Below are 17,770 nucleotides of genomic sequence, written 5' to 3'. Positions count from 1 at the left end.
AGTCTGGTCGGAGGAGGGATCAAAGGAAGGCTTCTTGGAGGAGGTGGAGCTTAACCTAAAATATGAATGTGCATTAAAAAGGGAGGGGGAGGAGGAGAAAGGGGCAGTAAAGCAAGAAGAGCATTCCAAGGAACGGGAATAAAGCAGCTCAAAGATGGGGGAAAGAGACGGGTGTAGGACCATTATGCTAGTAGCTTTCATGTATTAAAAGCTTCCCAAAGCCAGCCAGGCACTACCAAAAGTAAAAAACATCTGCACTCCTGTTGCTCACATTAAGCCTGCGAGATAGGAACAGTAATCCCACTTTGCAGATTAATGCACTGTCAGAGAGGTTAAAGGACTTGTCCAAGGCCATACAGCTAATGAGAGGTGGAACTGGCTCTGAATGCAGGTCTCTGGCTCCAAAGCCAGCACCGCCTCCACCACCCCTGCATCTCCCCAGCCACCCCACACCCCCGTTATGCTCCCGCCCCACAGCCAGGAAGACAGTGAGTCCTGCCGACTTCTCACACTTCCTCGACTTCTCCCGTTCAGTCCACGCGAAGCACTAGAGACCTAGTTTGTTATCTTTCATCTGGATTCTAACAGGCTCTGATTGCTCTGTACATATAAAGTGTGTGTGTGACAAAAAGGCAGATCAGAGCTACTTCGTTTTCCCACCATGAGATCCACCAACTTATCTGAACATGTTCTTCCATTACAATCGGAGAAATACTCTGGGTCTTGTCCAGGGCCAGCCCTGGAATAATTTGGAACGCAGCCACAGGCCCTTTTGTGCTAACCGTGCCCTTTTCCTGAGCAGTCTCGGGCACTAAATCCCCGTCCTAAGGCAGTGACTCCAGATCCGCGCACGTCTTCCACAACCACCAGATTCCTAGGTTCAACGGCCTATTGGGTGTCTCGAGGGGGCATCTAACAGGACCGGCTCCTGCCCCTCAGGATGTGAGCATGCCTGCCGTCACACTCCTGCACCCCTGAGGCGCGCCGCCCGACACATGGCGGGTACCCAATCAGTGCGTGCCTTCTGCAGGGAGGGAAGGAGTGGAGGCTGGCTCTGAGCTGCGCCCCAGGGAGTCCTAGGCTTTATGACGGCCTCCCTGGGATGCTAGCAACCCCTAAACGTTCACGTACCTCGAGAACAGTGTCTGTGAAACCTGCCCGTTGGGATTCCCCTGGAGACTTGTATGATGCAGGCTCCCAGGCTTCCCACCCTCCACCAATTCGGAATCGCGTGGGGAGAGGCTCGAAAATCCATGTCCTAAACAAATGACCGCAGTGATCCTTACTGACCAGTTTGAGGAAGACGATGGCAGAAGCTCTACCTGCTACCTTCACCCGTCATCATTGTGAACCGCTCAGCTGGCTGGGCGTCAGTATCCAGGCCTGCCCAGAGCTCTGAGTCAAGCACACCAGAAATAATCTCAAAGTTGCCCAAACGGTATTTCATTGTTTTATTCCTGAGCACCAAAGGTCACCGGTGACCCAAGAGACTTCTCGGACAACAGGCACACGTTAGGTAGACCCGTATTCTCAAGAGAAGGTCTGGTTTTGCTTACTTGGCACAAAATTAATTGTGCTAACCTATCATCAGTTCCCACATCTGATAGGAGTCTTTACTGTGACAGATTACTGTCAGCTTTCATCACTTTTTTCCCTAAAATTGTTGAAGGATCAAAATTTTATTAGCTCCTTTCTAAAAATCCACTCCTTTTAAATATCATTTCAAGTAAAAGCAGGGTCAAAGCTTTGAAGATTTATGTCACCCCCCTCTGCAAATCCGCCCGCCCGCAATTCTTCCTGCATATATTCTGCAGAGTGAAAGTCAACAAGGCAAAAAGACATAATTCCAGAATCTACTCCTGAGGAATTCCAATGATGACCATCCATTACAGTGAGTGACAGCAACCGACGACCTCCGGACAGGCCCCCTCCTGAGAACCTGAGAGCCTCAGGCGCCACCTCGGCTGCGGTCAGAGCCTACAAGGAGCTGAACTCCTCACGTGGCAAGCGACTGCCTGTGTCCAGCCGTGCCTGTAGGTCCCTGGGAGCTAGGAAGGGACGGCTCGGATGAGAAAAGCCGATAAGGGACAGCCCGGGAAACCACCATCTCAGACTTTCTCCTCAGAAGGTAAAGAACTGCAACAGAGCAGAGAAACTCCATGTGGACGACACAGAAGACAGTCTCCCTCCCGGGCTCCTCCTTCAGGAAGCTTTGCCACGTTTCCTGCAGCGGGACCAAAATCCACCAGTGCCTTTCCGGCTGAGGACAGACAACACGGACGCCTCCCAACAGGTGACTCCCCTGCCCGTGAGCACCATGAGTGGTGCTCCCGGGTCAGCAAGATGCAGCATTACCAAAGGAGTGCTTGGACGGGGCAGAGTGGGCACTTGGGGCCACGCTGAGGTCGGCAAACTCCTTCTGAGCCGGGAACCTACAGCAGAGGCTGCCAAACTGGGGCCTGGCCCAGAGCCCGAGTCCAGCCCACCAGCCTGCTTCTACATAAAGTTTTATTGGAACGCAGCCACGCCCATTCATGACACACTGTCCACGGCTGCTTTCCCACTGGGACGGCAGAGCCGAGCAGCCGCGACAGACCACGTGGCCGGCAAAGCAAGAAATACTGACCGTCAGGTCCTTCACATGAAACGTTTGCTGAGCCCTGACCTGGAGCGTTAGGTGCCGAGACCAGGACTAGGCTGGCCGCCCCTCTGCGCCCACTGCTGGAGGGCAGGCCCCAACACCTGCCCGCCGCCTCCCCCAGGGCGCAGAGTGCGGACCCTCCACAGCAGCCGGGCACTCGGGCAAAGGGAGACCGTAGCACTCGGTGATGACAGCCCCGTGACCGCCACCTTGGTGAAGCACTTCTGAGAGTCCCCCAGCGCCAGGCAAAACCCCATCTTGACGCATGAACTGTTTCACTTGGTTAAACAATATCCAAACACGTTATTTTCCTCTTAAAATGCTTCTATAACCTGAAAAATATTTCAGGAATATAACCGGAGCTATAAGCTCCAAGACCATACTAAGTGTTTTCATTTGAGCTATTGATTTGCTAAAGGGCTTTTTAAAAGTCCCTTCTTTCTTCTCAGTAGCCAATAACGTTGGCATAACTCACAGTGTAAGAGTTCAGGTTGTAAGAAGACAAAAAATGTTAAGCGCAGGGCAGCATGTACTGCTAAGGCACAGCTGTGGGAACATTTGTGTACCTTACAGGATTACGTCTGGATGGAATATTATGGTTTTTCATGAAAGAAATTCATGTCCCTGAATGCCTGCTCTCTGATTCTTGAGCTTGCCTGACTGAAGACGGAGCTGGAGAAGATGAAGACTGGTAAACTGTGACCCTTCTCCCCCACCCCCACCCCCCAACCCTCCGGTACTCCCACAACACTGGGAAAGGCAACATCTGTCAGTGCCTCAAGCTCAACATTCCTGCTGGGACAGGTCCATAAACACTTCATTTGCTGAGAAAGAGCTGCAAATCCCACACTAAGCTTTTTACCTCAATCATGGGGCTAGAACGCTGACATTAGCTAAGCCTAAGCCATGGTTAAAGCTCTCCAGCCAAACCATCAACAGAAGAAATGAAGAAGCCTGTAACTAAGGTAACCCCCAGACTGCACTAAAGGGGAGCAATTACCCCTGGGGGCTCTCCACGATCAAAGCCAGCACAGACTGACTGCTTCCATAAAAGAGCCGAACCCAAGTGCTTTGAAGACAACCTCACACGAAAGTGTCATCATGGTAATGACGGGGTCCCAGGAATGCTCAGGTTGAAAATGACCCTCCTCTCAAGAATGTCATTAGTTGGCCTTGGAGAAAAAAACTCTTAGGAAAAATACTGGCGGGAAATTCACCGTAATGTCAAACAATAATCTCTTTTGAGTGAATGACTTAGACAACTTTTCCTTATTCTTTATAGTGGTATGAATCTCCTTTTATAACAAATATCTTCTACCCCCCCGCCCCAACCTTGACTATCCTGAAATGAAATTCTTAGATGTAAAACTCAGCTAAAATCACAAAAATCAATAATTAAACATGAAGAAGAAACAAAGGGAAAATCATTTATAATGTATTTCAGTGTGTAAACCTGGGGGCCAATAATGCTAGGAGGTGCCATGGAGCAGCCGGAGGCGTGGACCCACCACAGGACTGTCACGAAGGGGTGTGCTGTACGATAACGTCATCGTGCAAGAGGCACTACTGTCAGGCGTGAGCAAAACCAAGGTGCAGTTTCTCCTCAGCTGACACCGTGGTTGGATATTTAGAACCTCCCTCTGCCAAAAACTGTGAGTTCATACATAAAATCAACTTGGGTTTTGAACTCCGATAACAGAAAGGCTTTTATCTCTGACTGTCCAGGGAGACGGTGAGAAGCCCAGCTGCAGGACAACTGTCTGTTTTACGGGACACACAAGGGTGTCTGGCTTCCCTGGTCCCTGCCCACGAAACGCATGCACAGCATCAGCCGTCACGGTGACCCCTAAAAGTACAGCCTCCTCCAGAAATACTCTCTACACTTTTCTGTACTTCATATATTTTCTACAATGAAATGAATTGCCTTTGTAATCATAAAAGACAAGTTCCAGCAGAGTTTCAAGCTCACTGGCGTCCCTCCAACAAAGAGACATAAGGTCACAGGTCACTAACGAAAACTGATACCTTGAAGGCAGCCAGAGGAAGAAGGAAGAGATTGGAATAAAAGGAAAGGTCAAGAGGTTAACTGTCCTACCCTCAGCAGTTGATAAACCTTCCACATCTTTGTATAAGACATTTAAGCAAAGCTCAAACAGATACCTTGAAGGTCAATTTATTCTGTCTTAAAAAAGATTTCTGACTGAAGCAGAATTCACTGATGAGATGGGACAGCGGGTCCAAAAATTACAGGGTCTGAAAGGAACACATGTGCACTTTTTTTTTTTTTGCGGTACGCAGGCCTCTCACCGCTGTGGCCTCTCCCGTCGCGGAGCACAGGCTCCGGACGCGCAGGCTCAGCGGCCATGGCTCATGGGCCCAGCCGCTCCACGGCATGTGGGATCCTCCTGGACCGGGGCACGAACCTATGTCCCCTGCATCGGCAGGCGGACCCTCAACCACTGCGCCACCAGGGAAGTCCCCTACATGTGCACTTTGATTACTGAGATTTGCTTGGCAATGGCATGACCCAAAATTAATAGAGTCCTTAAAAGGAAGGAAGATGCCAAAAGAAACTTTGTTCTTAAGATGGTTTATACAGCTTGGCTACAGCAAGGCACAAGTATGACCCATATATAGCAAATCCCAGCAGCTGTAGTATTTTAAGAACGACAGTTGCAAAGCAAGAGCAAGTGTGCAGTGAAAGGAGAGGCCGTCCAGTGAGCGTGGAGTCACAGCTGGAGGAGCCCCCTCATGCAGCCTGGACGGAAGGGCTTCCCGGTCTCTCCCCCGCACCCCCGGCCCCCGTCATCACTGCTGGGACCCCAGCGGCCTGCGTGGAGAGCCTGCCGACCCCTGGGGGCTGTTCATGGCGGCCCTGATCGTTAAATCTACTCCTATGAGCATTACCATCAAATTTCTCGGGCTTCTCAAGCCCTCTCATTCTAGGGACAAGCTAACCACCCTTTCTTCTTCTTATCTGGCTGAAGATAAAGAAGCTGAGGGAGGAAAAATCTATATTTTACTATCTTTTCACTCGATTAAAAGGAAGAGTGGCTTGCTTAAAAAAAAAGATCGTGGTGGTTTTATGGTACACTGTGAAAAATACTACTTTACTACAGAAATAGGCAACTCCACCCGAGAGCTTACCTACCGTGTCTTTAAACTTAAGACTGTTGTTCTATCTCAACAGCACAGGCTTGTCTGGGACATACTTTACCATATTAGGCAATCAGGCCCCAGAGAGAAGGGAAAGCAAAACAGTCCTAGGCTTTTACCTAAAAGGAGAAGGGCGAAGACACTGCCCAGCGGTGGAGAGCGGACAGAAAATCGCTGGACGCCCTCCAGCAGATAAAGGGGCTTCACGAGGTTAAGTAACAAGATTCAAAATCCTGCTTGACGGAGGGGAGAAGATCCAGCAAACAGCCAGAAGCAAAATTGTGAAGAATCAGAGCAAGTAGGGAAAAGGGCTATTATTTGCTCGAAGAGAGAGAGTGGGGGGAAGTAAATATCTGTGGGAACACGAGCAGAAACACAGAAACGGGGTGGGGGGGGTTAGGCAGAAGGGTTAAAGCCTGCCTGAGGACACAGAAATGGGCAGGGGCTTGTTCTCATCAGGTCTGCAAAGGGCTCCAGCAAAAGAGGAAACACTGCGTTCTCGGCCCTTCCTCCTCTACTCATTTCTGTCCCTACCTCGGCAATTCCTTTCAAGATTTATTTCTCAAAGCTCATCAGGTTCATTTTCAGAGCACAAGCACACGCCGGAGCCTGAGCTGTTTCTCTGACTCTTCAAAGAATCCATTCTTTATGGATAAATGAATAACTTGACTTCAAAATCACATGATTCTAAGGTCAATGACAGTATTCCAAAAGGCTTTCTCTCATCCAGATTTAGGAACCTACAGATCTGGAAAATAATTTGAGTGGATCTTACTCATCTCTAACTATTTAAAGGCATTAACTCATTTTCATTTTACAACTCTAAGAGGTAGACACTATTATTATCCCCACTGTACAGATGAGGATACTGAAGCATCTCGTCCAAAGCAGTTCAGCGGTCAAGGTGGGGTTGCCCCGGGAGCCCAGCTCCTGGGTCTGCACTCCTAGCCTGTTGTGACAGTACATCACCCAACATACACGACAGATACAGACTCAGGAGAACGCGGTGCAAAGCCCGGGACACAGCTGTGCTCCCTCTCTCTGGGCCTCCTCAGCTGTGATCTCTAAAATGAGAAGTTTAGGGAGTTCCCTGGTGGTCCAGTGGTTAGGACTTGGCGCTCTCACTGCCGTGGCTTGGGTTCAATCCCTGGTCGGGGAACTGAGATCCTGCAAGGTACGTGATGTGGGAAAGGAAGGAAGGAAGGAAGGAAGGAAGGAAGGGAGGGAAGGAAGGAGGGAAGAAGGAACGGAGGGGAGGGGAGGGCAGGGCAGGGAAGAAGTTTAAAGCTGCTTTCGGTTCTAAAATTCCAAGTCTACGACTGTCATTCTAGCCGTCACAGGGATAAATCAGAGTTTGATAAAGAAGAGCGCCTAGAAATAAGTTTTTCAGAGAAAGCCTCTCCTCAAGTGAAATGGAGTGCTGGTTATTCAAAGATGTAATAAAACTGAGGAAAGTCAGGTAAGGCAAAGGGAACCAAAAGCTGAGTCAGCTTAAAAGATCATTTGCAGATACGGTTAATCAGTAGAATTCCTCTCATGTAACAAAAAGTCTTATGACATTCCTGGCCTTCAGAGACCTCCAGCCAAGGTCTGCAGAGGCGCAGTAATTTCTGTTTCAGAAGCTGACAGGGGAGCTCCAGGAACTGGCTCTCCCCCACGACTACATGGCTCTTCCATAAACAGGCCAGGCAGCTTTCATGGGGAATACTCCTGCACCAGTTGAGAAAAACTGGTGAAATAATAAGCAAACTACCTACTGTTCTGTGTGAATGTGCTTTGTTTGGTTGACTTTGTTTTGGAAAAGGGGGAAACTGCAGTCACATTCTCAGAGCCACGTGCTCTGACTCGCCCGTTTCCTGGGCGTCTTTGTCTACACTTGCACTCTTGGTGACCTGCTCCGATGTCATGGTTCCCGATACAACCTGCATGTTTGCATTCAGTCTGTACCTCCAACTCCGCCCCTGACAATTCCCTGTGGACAGCGGTCAGACACATCGAATCCAGGGCTTCTAGAGCCAAACCCAAAGGCCTGCCCTTCCAGAGTCCTCTCCATCTCAGTTCATGAAAACTCCACCCTCTCAGGCACTTGAGCCAAAAGCTTTGGTGTCAACCTTGACCCCCCTCTGTTTTTCTCACCGTATACCCAATCCAGCAGAAGTCTTGCTGATTCTAACTTTGAAATGTGCCGTGCATACGAAAACGTCTCAGCATCTTCACCACCCGCAATCACCTGGCCCAAACCCCTCGTAAGTCCCCCTGGGTTAGGGTGACATAGAGGGTCTTCTCCAAACAGCAGGCGGAGTCCCCCCAGAATGTGGCTCCTGCCCCTCTGCTGCGCAGAGCTCTACACGGGCTCGCACACCCTGGCACCGACCGCCTGGCTCTGCCGCGGGCTCTCATGCCCACACCGTCTCCTCACAGGTCCTGCCTGTCCTCCTGCCTCACGGCCCCCCGAGCTCTGTTCCCTCTGCCTGCACACGTCCACGGGGCTCCCCACTCACTCCCTTCACGCTGGGCTTCAGTGCTGCCTTCGCGGCAAGGCTGACACCGACCCCTCCTTAGATGCCCAGCCCCCCCCCGCCCTGCACTCCCCACTCCTGAGTCCTGGAGCAGCTCCACACGGCTTTTCACCTTCCACACACAGTTTGCTTGGCACGTTCATTTTACTCACTGCCCGCCTGCTTCACAGAACAGAGACTCTACAAGAACAGGGCTTTTTGTTCACTGCTGCACCCCTGCCCACAGGCACCGGGAAGTACTTGTTCAGTGAATACACGAGAAGCTTATAAAAGAGAAGGCAGGACAAAATGGGAAATGCATTTAGTGGCTTTTGGTATTAGAGATATTTCTGGGGCCAAATGGCTCCCAAAGCAAGTTTTATTTTCTGTTAAAGCTTAGTTTAAAACCAAGCTTTGCTGGCAAATTTCACTTTGAGCCTCTCTTTGATTTAGTTTGAAAGTCTTACGTTTAATCGCTTATATCTTCTGCACACTTGACCAAAGTCTCTCCCGCCTAGCTGCCACCGGTTATCTACGGCCGGTATCTGAACACCTACTGGTCAGTGCTTCCTTAACAGCGTCTCCTACAACCAAGGCCTCTTGCAGGAGGGTTAGCCACCAGACCACGGGCTCCTCTCTGGACTGGACGCTACACTGCTGACTTTGAAGGTAAAGTGTCGTGATTTTGTTCAGACCGATGCCACCGGATTTGCCTAAAAGCAACAGGGATTCTAGAGGGAGAAGCATTTTTCTATTTGAAGGATGGACAGACATAAGTACCCACCTACTTATGTACCCTCCCTACATAAGTACCCTCCCACCTGGCAGGAGAAGGCTGACCCTCTACCACTGAACCTGAAACTCTCAGGAGGCTTTCGAGGTATCCTTCAAGAAGACCTTCCTTTACTCAAGGAGGCGAGATGCCACTAGCAACTCAATTCAAACATGTAACCTGCTCAGTAAAAAACAAATGAATGAGGGCAGGGGGGAGTAAGAGGTACAATCTACTGGGTAAAAAATAAGTGACAAGGACACATTGCATAGCATGAGGAACACAGCCAATATTCTATAATAACTATAAATGAAGTATAACCTTCAAAAATTGTGAATCACTATATTGTACACCTGTAACTTACAGAATACTGTATGTTAACTATACTTTAATTAAAAAAAAAAACTTGGAACTTGTAGACTCACCCTCCATCTTCTGGGGGGAAGGTAAAGGGGGTGGAGATTGAGTTAATAATGGATTATGCCCATGTTGAAGCCTCCATAAAAATCCCTAAACTATGAGGTGTGGAGAACTTCTGGGTTGGTGTAATATCCACATGCCGGGCGGGTGGTACGACCACCTCCATGGGGACAAAGCTTCTGACCTTGGGACACATCCACACCTCACCTGACGGACCTCTTCATCTGACTGCTCACCTGTATCCCTTAAAAAAAAAGGATGGGGAATGGAGGGCGATGTGAGGTCGGCCCCACCACAGTCCCATAAAGGCTCCCTGACACGGGGCATAGGGCACTCACCTAGAGCTTTCACGTCCCCAAGTACTTCCTAACTGCCCTGGGCCTCAGTTCTCTTAACTGTAAAACGAGGTTCCTAACCCAAGTTTTCTCTAAATTCCTTCCCAATTCTGAGATGCCCAAATTTGGGAGGTGCGTAACTTCACTGCATTGAACTGGACTGTTCAACAATTCCTTTAAAACAAAAGCCATCTGTCTCCTGTTCAGCTTCCTTAGACACCATTCTGCTTGTCCACCATCTTTTCTTTTGACGACTTGCGCCCTCTAGTGATAAATTCAATTATACATCAGAACTGGCCTGGGAAACAGTCTGCTTCAGAGGACAAGAACGCGTAGAGAAAACTCAGTGTTAAGCAAAATGAAGGCAAGCCAAAGACACCGGTGAAGAAAGGATGAGAAGAGCCCGAGGGCCATCAGCGTCTGCAGTGTGCCCGTGACTGCTCCAGAGCCTGTTCCTCACGACCAGTGAAGGGGGCAGCGCTTCTGACTGCAGTAACCTCCTTCCTCACGTCAAATCCAGACTCAGTTTCTTTTTCACTCAGCAAGATACAGGCTATATTAGGACTTCTGGAGACGGGCACCCGTCTAATGCGGACAACCACGCACATCTGCTCTAAGCACATCGGCTGAGGGGGTGCTAGGACATGAAGCCCTGTGCTCATGGTCGGTTTTCCGGTGGGGATGGTTTTGATTAAAAGCGCGCACTGTGCGGGGCCCCGACCAGGCCCCCAGCCTTCTCAGCGTCCCTTGTGTCACCACCACAGAAATGCATGACTAGCCTTCCTCCCTCCCAGACTGCATGACAAACATCAGGGCCATTCCTGGCCATCAACCTTACCTGTATACAAATGTTGGTTACATCTTTCTAGCTTAGGTCCACAAAAAGAAATAAATTTCCAAGATGTCTACAGAGATTAAGGTTAAACAACAGAAAGGTTTTCTTAGACGTGCTCTTGTTACTGACATACGGGTGAGAGGCTGAGGAATCTTCGAGAAGAGGAGAGCATCTGTACACAGTTGGAATCATTTTAGTTCCAACTCTGACTGGAGACAGAGTTTCCTTTCTACCCTTAAAGCAAAGTATTATCACCGAATGATTCCATGTACGCGGAGCTCAAGAACAGGCAACACCACTGTACTGCGGCGGCAATCAGGAGAGTGGCTGCCTCTCAGGACAGGGGACGGGGGGTGAGGGCGCTTTTCAAGGTGGCGGAGAAGTTCTACATCTTGACTTGAGTGGTGGTTACACCACTGATGACAAGTGTCAAAACTCACCCAACTGCACACTTCAGGTCTGGGCAGTTCACTGATTGTAAATCTATCCCAACTTAACGTAACACACGTCAGGGTCTTGGGAAGAGTTAACTTAAGAAACAGTAGATTCCTGGCGTGGGAGAGCGGCCGTGACACAGTCCTGCCCACCTTGAGGTTAGATTTCCACAAGTTACAGGGACGGGCCTGTCGTTCTGTGGGCCCGTATGGATGCCGGCATCACGCCTGCCAGGGCTGGACGAGCGCTCAGGAGAGAACCGGGCAGAGCTGCGCTAACGCAGGCCGGGGTCAGGATGCTGCCGCCCCTGGGCACCGTGGTGGGCAGGAGACATGCCGGGCGTGCTGTGAGGGCTGGCACACCTGCACACACTCAGTTACCATTAGAGAGAGGACTGGCCCTGCATTCCTCTCTGAATTCTCACGCTGGCGTCTGCTGGACACGCGGTGAACACTGGCAGATGCCTCGAGCAATGGGATGAGTGGACCATTTTTCAGTCTGACAAATGACTCTGTGTCAAGTCTCACCAATCAGAAAATCTTTTCTGTAATTTTAAGTCAGTGGTCGTTCAGTGAACTTCTCTGGGAAGCATGGCATCAGAGGCACCTTCGCGGCCCTTGCCTGGTGCACCAGGCAAGGACTTTTCACACCAAGTAGCTTAGAAACGTGCAGGCAAAGATCTTCACTGACAGAAACGCTGGCCAACACCAAGCTCTCCTGTGTAACTCCCTCCGTGGAGCTCAGTGGCCTCTACGACCCTCTACGGGTGACGGGCCGCTTCAGTGCTCTGGAGTCAGCGCCCGGGATCGCTCGTTAGGGGTTTTCTAACATAGTTCCCCACAGCAGCTCTCCTGCGTTCACTCTTCGTCCCCTGAAGCCTCCCCAAGTCCCTGTGGAATGAAGTCGCTGTCGTGTGCACACACCCCTGCCCCAGGGAGCCTCCATGTGGCATCTGTGCCCGACGCCCACTCCCCCCTGTGAGGCAGCCCCGGCTGCAGCTGCACGCACGCAGCTCTCAGCACGCCACCACGGGCACTGCTTTCTGGAGGCCCCTGCTGACTGTTTAGGATCTCGACCAAAATACAGGCAGGTCAATGACATAATATAGCGTTTCTACTTCCTCTGCTAAAAACAAATTAGTTGTTCATTTTCAGTATGAGTTATTAAACATATTCTGAGAACATACTGTCACATAACTGCAGGGTAGAAAAAAGGCCATCTTCTTACATAATTCCCAATAGAAATGTACATGGAGTCTCAATTCATTTAGTCAAAACCAAATCCCTTCCTTCTTGAAAAATGGTACTAGGGACATCCCTGGTGGTCCAGTGGTTACAACTCGGCGCTTTCACTGCCGTGGCCCAGTTCGATCCCTGGTCAGGGAACTAAGATCCTGCAACCTGTGTAGTGCAGCCAAATAAACAAACAAACAAAAACAAAACAAAGCAAAAACCAAAGAAAAATGGTACTAAATGGTACTAGAAAAGCATTAACTTTCTATCACGTGTGAGTGGCTTACAGGAACCTGGAGCTTCAGGAGAGCTGGCCTGGGGTGCCCACAGCAGAGAAGAGCTGGGTGCCAGGCCTTAAGGGACCTGCTTACACAAGAGCCCAGGAGCTAAACCTATTTCAAAGTCCAATGTAAGTGATTTCTGGACTGTTCACACTATTCACTCTCGTGTTCCTCTCTGTTAGCGTGGAGAGGATGTAGACCCACAAGAAGCAGCATCACGCTTCACGTTTCTTCCCGAGATTTCAAAGGACTTTCTACAATCCAGTAACACAATAGAGAACAAGAGCCCGTAACTGTGTCGGAACCCAGCAGGAGGCACTGAAAAACGGAGGAAACTCATTCAAGAACATGGGCATTGTTACACCGTTTAAGAAAACGGGGGACTTCCCTGGTAGCGCAGTGGCTAAGGATCTGCCTGCCAACGCAGGGGACAGGGGTTCAATCCCTGGTCCGGGAAGATCCCACATGCCACGGGGCAACTAAGCCCGTGCACCACAACTACGGAGCCTGCGCTCTAGAGCCCGCGAGCCACAACTACTGAAGCCCGTGCACCTAGAGCCCGTGCTCCAAAACAAGAGAAGCCACCGCGATGAGAAGCCTGCACACGGCAATGAAGAGTAGCCCCCGCTCGCCGCAACCAGAGAAAGCCTGCGCGCAGCGACGAAGACCCAACGCAGCCAAAAATAAAACAAATTTAAAGAAAAAGAAAACAGTATACCAGCGAGCAGCCGTCCCATCTTGCAGAGGAGCGTCTACCTCCAAACTCTCCCTGGACCCAGGTCTGCACAGAGCCTGCTCTTCCTCTGTTAAGTGTGTGCACGCGAGCAGGGATGAGCCCTACGGGGATGCCGAGCCCTACGGGGATGCCGAGCCCTACGGGGGCAGCCTCGCTGCTCGTTGCTTACCCACGCTGCTTTCACCTCTTCCGAGACGTCCGTTTCATCTTCCTGGAAAGGGAGAAAGAAAAAAGACAAGAGGATCATGGTCACAGGCACCCTGGAGGCAACAAGGTCAGCCCCATCAATTATGCACCTGGGCAGTGAGGGCTGACGGCCAAGGGCACTGTCACTGCTGCTTTTAGCAGCACCTCAGGAGCACCACCTGCTGTCAAAGAGTCAAATGAACCTGGCGGGAAAAGGAGAATCCTTAAGACAGACGGACCTCACTTGGGCTCTGTCAGTAGCTGTCGGCCCGTTTGGTCCTGTAGTAATCAAACACTGGCGTCCAGCAGTTTCTAACAGGCGACCATCACCGTCCCGTTTCTTGTCTCACTGAATGGTCCCTCTAACTCCAAATGAACCACTAGTGACCAGGGACCTGTCAATGCCAGCGACCAGGCTGAGTGCGCAGGGCACAGACCGGAGGGGGAGGAAAGAGCCGAGTGTGCGCTCGTCACCAGGAGGCACAGCAGCCCTGTCTTCGTTTAAACGCCAAAGTCAAGCTGTTGTATAGCACTTGTTCCTTTGTTTCTCCAAAAGAGTAAACCTGAGTCAGATGAAATTCTGAAATTCTCGAGATTCTGGCAGTGCCCCTGAAATACTTGGTTAGCACCTGCACACACACGACGCTGAGGTATTGCTGACTCACCACGGGACTCTCAGGGGCCGCTGGGGGGCTGCCAAGCCTGAGTGGCTTATGCACTTGTTATATTTGTTTGCACGGCTGCTGTAAATTCACCGCTTATTTGCTGCCTGCCTACCGTGAGCTCGGCACGGTCCTAGGCCCTGGGCGTCCTAGCCAGAACATTCCAAATGAGTCCCACACTAGTGGAGTCTTTCTTCTTCTGCCCTTTTTCTCAGTGATGCCTCCTGACCATCTGCACAGTTGGCAGCATGTGGAGCTCTTTCTTTTGAGCCCGACACACAGGACGGCGGGCAGCGCAGGGTAACGCGAGACGTCCCGGCACAGACAGCCCACTTACATCCTTCATCCAGAGGTTGATGCCTGTGCCTCTTCGTCGCTCCTTGGGCCGCCTCCTCTCACGAGTGGACAGCCTGTTAGAGGACTGATCACCCAACTCTGCTTCTTCACCCTCTGGTGATAGAGAAAACAAAGCGTGGATCTTAAGAACCTGGGGCACATGCACCGGAGGAGGGTGCGGTTTCTGAAGCTTGACCTACCGTTTTTGTCCATTTCCTTTGCCCCTGCAGGGCTGGCGGGGGGCTCTGAACTCTCTGAATCAGGGGCTGAAGACCTACCCGTCCGGATCAGGTAGGAACTGGTGTAGAGGGAGGGTCTCGGGGCAGGAGGTGACACTGGTGTCGTGGGTGTGTCTGGCTGAGCCGGACACCTCAGGCGACGATACACGGGCTGGAACAATCCACAGGATGAGATGTCAGAGGTGAAGTCTAACCAAAGGGTAAGGACAGCACGTTTATTAAAAGTGTGCTTTTCTACATCCAGAGGCTCACGAGTGGTTCATTAGCCAGATAGGCAAGAGGTCTAGAAGCCTACTCTGAAGATGCTACAGGCCGACAGTAGTCCAGGACAGTTCTTCCCAAACTGATCCCAGGGCACTAGGGGGCACCAACCCTGGTAAGAAAAATTCCTCTGAGTTTGCAACGCACATAGGAAGGATGATGGCCTTTTTAAGATGGCGCACCGAAAGGTAAGGTTTACGTAGGAAAAGAAAAAGATCAGGAATATGAAGAAACAATGTAGGAGTTATCTGAAAACAGACCAAATCTGAGCTTTCTACCAACTTGCCATAACTAGGCTTACTGACACTTCTGAAAAATTCCCACTTTCTGAGACTTCCCTGGCGGTCCAGCGGTTAAGACCACGTGCTTCTACTGCAGCAGGCACAGGTTTGAGCCCTAGTTGGGGAACTAAGATCCCGCATGCCACACACCCCCACCCCCAAAATAAAAAAAAATAAATTCCCACTTTCCCTTTTGAACTTTTTTTTTCCTTGAGAGTTAGGACAGACAGAGCTTGACAATAAACCTTAATGTGGTTTGTTGAACATGCAGAGATAAAGAAATTCTTACTACATGCAGAGATTGTATCAATTTTTGTTTATAAATTATAGAGACAGAAGCAATAAAATATAGTCAGCTTGGGAGTCTGACAGAACTTGGCTCAAATCCCAGCTTGAATGAGCTGTGTGACCTGAAGTGACTTGAGTTTTGATCTCTGCTTCCTCATGTATAAAACAGGGATAATAATATCTTCCTCAGAGAGGGCTGTGAGGATTAAATGAGAATGTATGTTATGTGCTTACAACGGTCCCTAGTATGTAATAACGGTCCCGATAAAACAAACGAAATAAACAACAGAACCTCAGTTAGTTTATGCAGCCCAGCCGTTCAAAGTTAGAGCAAGAAGACTTCTTTCTCCTGTAATTATGGTGACCATAAAGTTTATCATCCCAACTGGGACATTTCTGAGAGTGACAAGGAATGGTACTGATAATTACCCAGAGATAAAAGGTGTCACTGGACCCATCTTCGGTAAACCAGGAGTTACAATCACCTTAACTATAACCCGATAACTCTGACTACCAACTGCAATTGAGAAATGGAGCGTAAGTCAAAACGTCTACCCCAAAGTGACAGCTTGTGCCTGAGAATAAGGGTGTGCTGTAAGTGCTTGGGTCTGCAGAAGTTTGCAGAACAACATACTAGTGGTGAGGGGGGCAAGCCGTGGAGCCAACGCCTCGCTCCACCTCTGCTTTTTTTTTTCCAGTAAAATCTTTTATTTTATAATACTGTACCATCAAATTAAAATTCAAAATAAGCGTTCACCCAATTGCCTAAATGGTTATTATATATACGTATATATTTGGTTGGAAAGGGAGAGAGAAAAGAGGACTTTGGAGGCCTTTAAGTACGTCACCATCATCGTAGTAGTTAAGATTTGCTGAACACTTAACGTGTCAAGCACTATGCAGGTATCGCCTCACAAGGAGTACCCTCTACTATAAGCTCTGTGTTTACAAATTAGGAAACTATGTACAACAAGGTTAAATCAATTACCCAAAGCCATACAGCTAGTTAGTAAGGATACTGCGGTTTGAACCCAAATAGTCTAACACCAGAACATACACAGATAGGCACACACACACACAAATCAATATTATTATTATTTTGGTCACGTGGCTTGTGGGATCTTAGTTCCCAGACGAGGTATCGAACCTGGGCGGCCAGCAGTGAAGGCGCCAATTCCTAACCACTGGACCGCCAGGGAAGTCCTTGACCTCTTCTTAGCCGTGCAACATGCTGGGCGAGTTAGTTAACCTCTCTGTAGCTCCACTGACTCATATTTTAAGAAGGAATAATAATACTTACCTCAGAGGGTTGTTGTGAGGATTAAACAATTTAATACGTATATTGAAATTGTTAAAATAGTGCCTGGCATAAACTAAATAATAAATGCTTATACTGCTATTTGCATTTTTTTTTATACCAAGGTCTCTCTTTTCAGAATAGAAAGACACATTTAGTTAACCAAATGTATGGTGGTAATCATTTCACAACATGTACACACATCAAATCATGTTGCAACATTACATGTCCATTACATCTCAATAAAACTGGAAAAAAGCGCATTAGTTAACTCCCAGAGGAAAAAACTGATCACTTAAGGACTAACATCCTCTGAATTCTTTCAATTACACAGGTCTTCCAACTAAAGATGGACATAAATAGCGTGTTCTATGAGGCGTCCCCTGCGGAGTAGGACAGTTCTGGAATTCTCAGTGAGGAAGAGGCTCCCCCAGCCACCTGCTTTCAGCACAGAGAGCTCACCTCATCCTCCAGACTCCGGTCCCAGGGCTGGCGGCTCTCCCCAGCTTCCTCTGCAGGGGCTGCTAGGGGCTCATGCTTCTGGGCGCTGCCCTCGAGCCCTCTGGGGCCCACGGGCTTCGGGCTGGGCTGTTCCTGAGCCTGACGCTCTGCCCTCGACCGGCTGAGCGTCCTTTCTGCTTCCTGGAGATCCGTCAGGGTTACACCCTGGGAAAATACCACAAGGTCAGAGAAGTTTCACCCTAACCATGGAATAACTCCCCGTGAACGAGCCGGGAAACTCCGTAAAGATCTAATGATACCAAATTCCAAATGAAGCTCCCGAAATGTGTGAGGCCCGCTTCAAGCAATATACGCTGAAAACAAACACCTCAGTATGCAGAGGCCCCAGGCCTGAGCCTAGATACACCTCAAACACAA

The 17,770-nt window shown here is 49.6% G+C and overlaps 1 protein-coding gene across 11 annotated transcripts in view; it reads right to left on the bottom strand.

Annotated features, from left to right (window-relative positions):
* Positions 1-17,770, bottom strand: part of PPP1R12B (protein phosphatase 1 regulatory subunit 12B) — a 212,006-nt gene that overhangs the window by 73,876 nt on the left and 120,360 nt on the right. For all 11 annotated transcript variants that reach the window (XR_014293375.1, XR_014293376.1, XR_014293377.1 and 8 more), the window contains 4 exons: positions 17,354-17,557; positions 14,726-14,915; positions 14,527-14,639; positions 13,511-13,552 (listed from right to left, as the gene is read on the bottom strand). Coding sequence is in view for 8 of the 11 variants with exons in the window: in XM_082613532.1 (XP_082469658.1) it covers positions 13,511-13,552; positions 14,527-14,639; positions 14,726-14,915; positions 17,354-17,557 (549 nt within the window). In the remaining 3 variants the exon portion in view is untranslated. The remainder of the gene's footprint in view (positions 1-13,510; positions 13,553-14,526; positions 14,640-14,725; positions 14,916-17,353; positions 17,558-17,770) is intronic.

Source organism: Mesoplodon mirus (genome assembly GCF_964341445.2).
Source record: "Mesoplodon mirus genome assembly, chromosome: 3".
NCBI classification, from domain to species: Eukaryota; Metazoa; Chordata; class Mammalia; order Artiodactyla; family Ziphiidae; genus Mesoplodon; species Mesoplodon mirus.
This window is presented reverse-complemented; position numbering and strand designations above follow the sequence as displayed.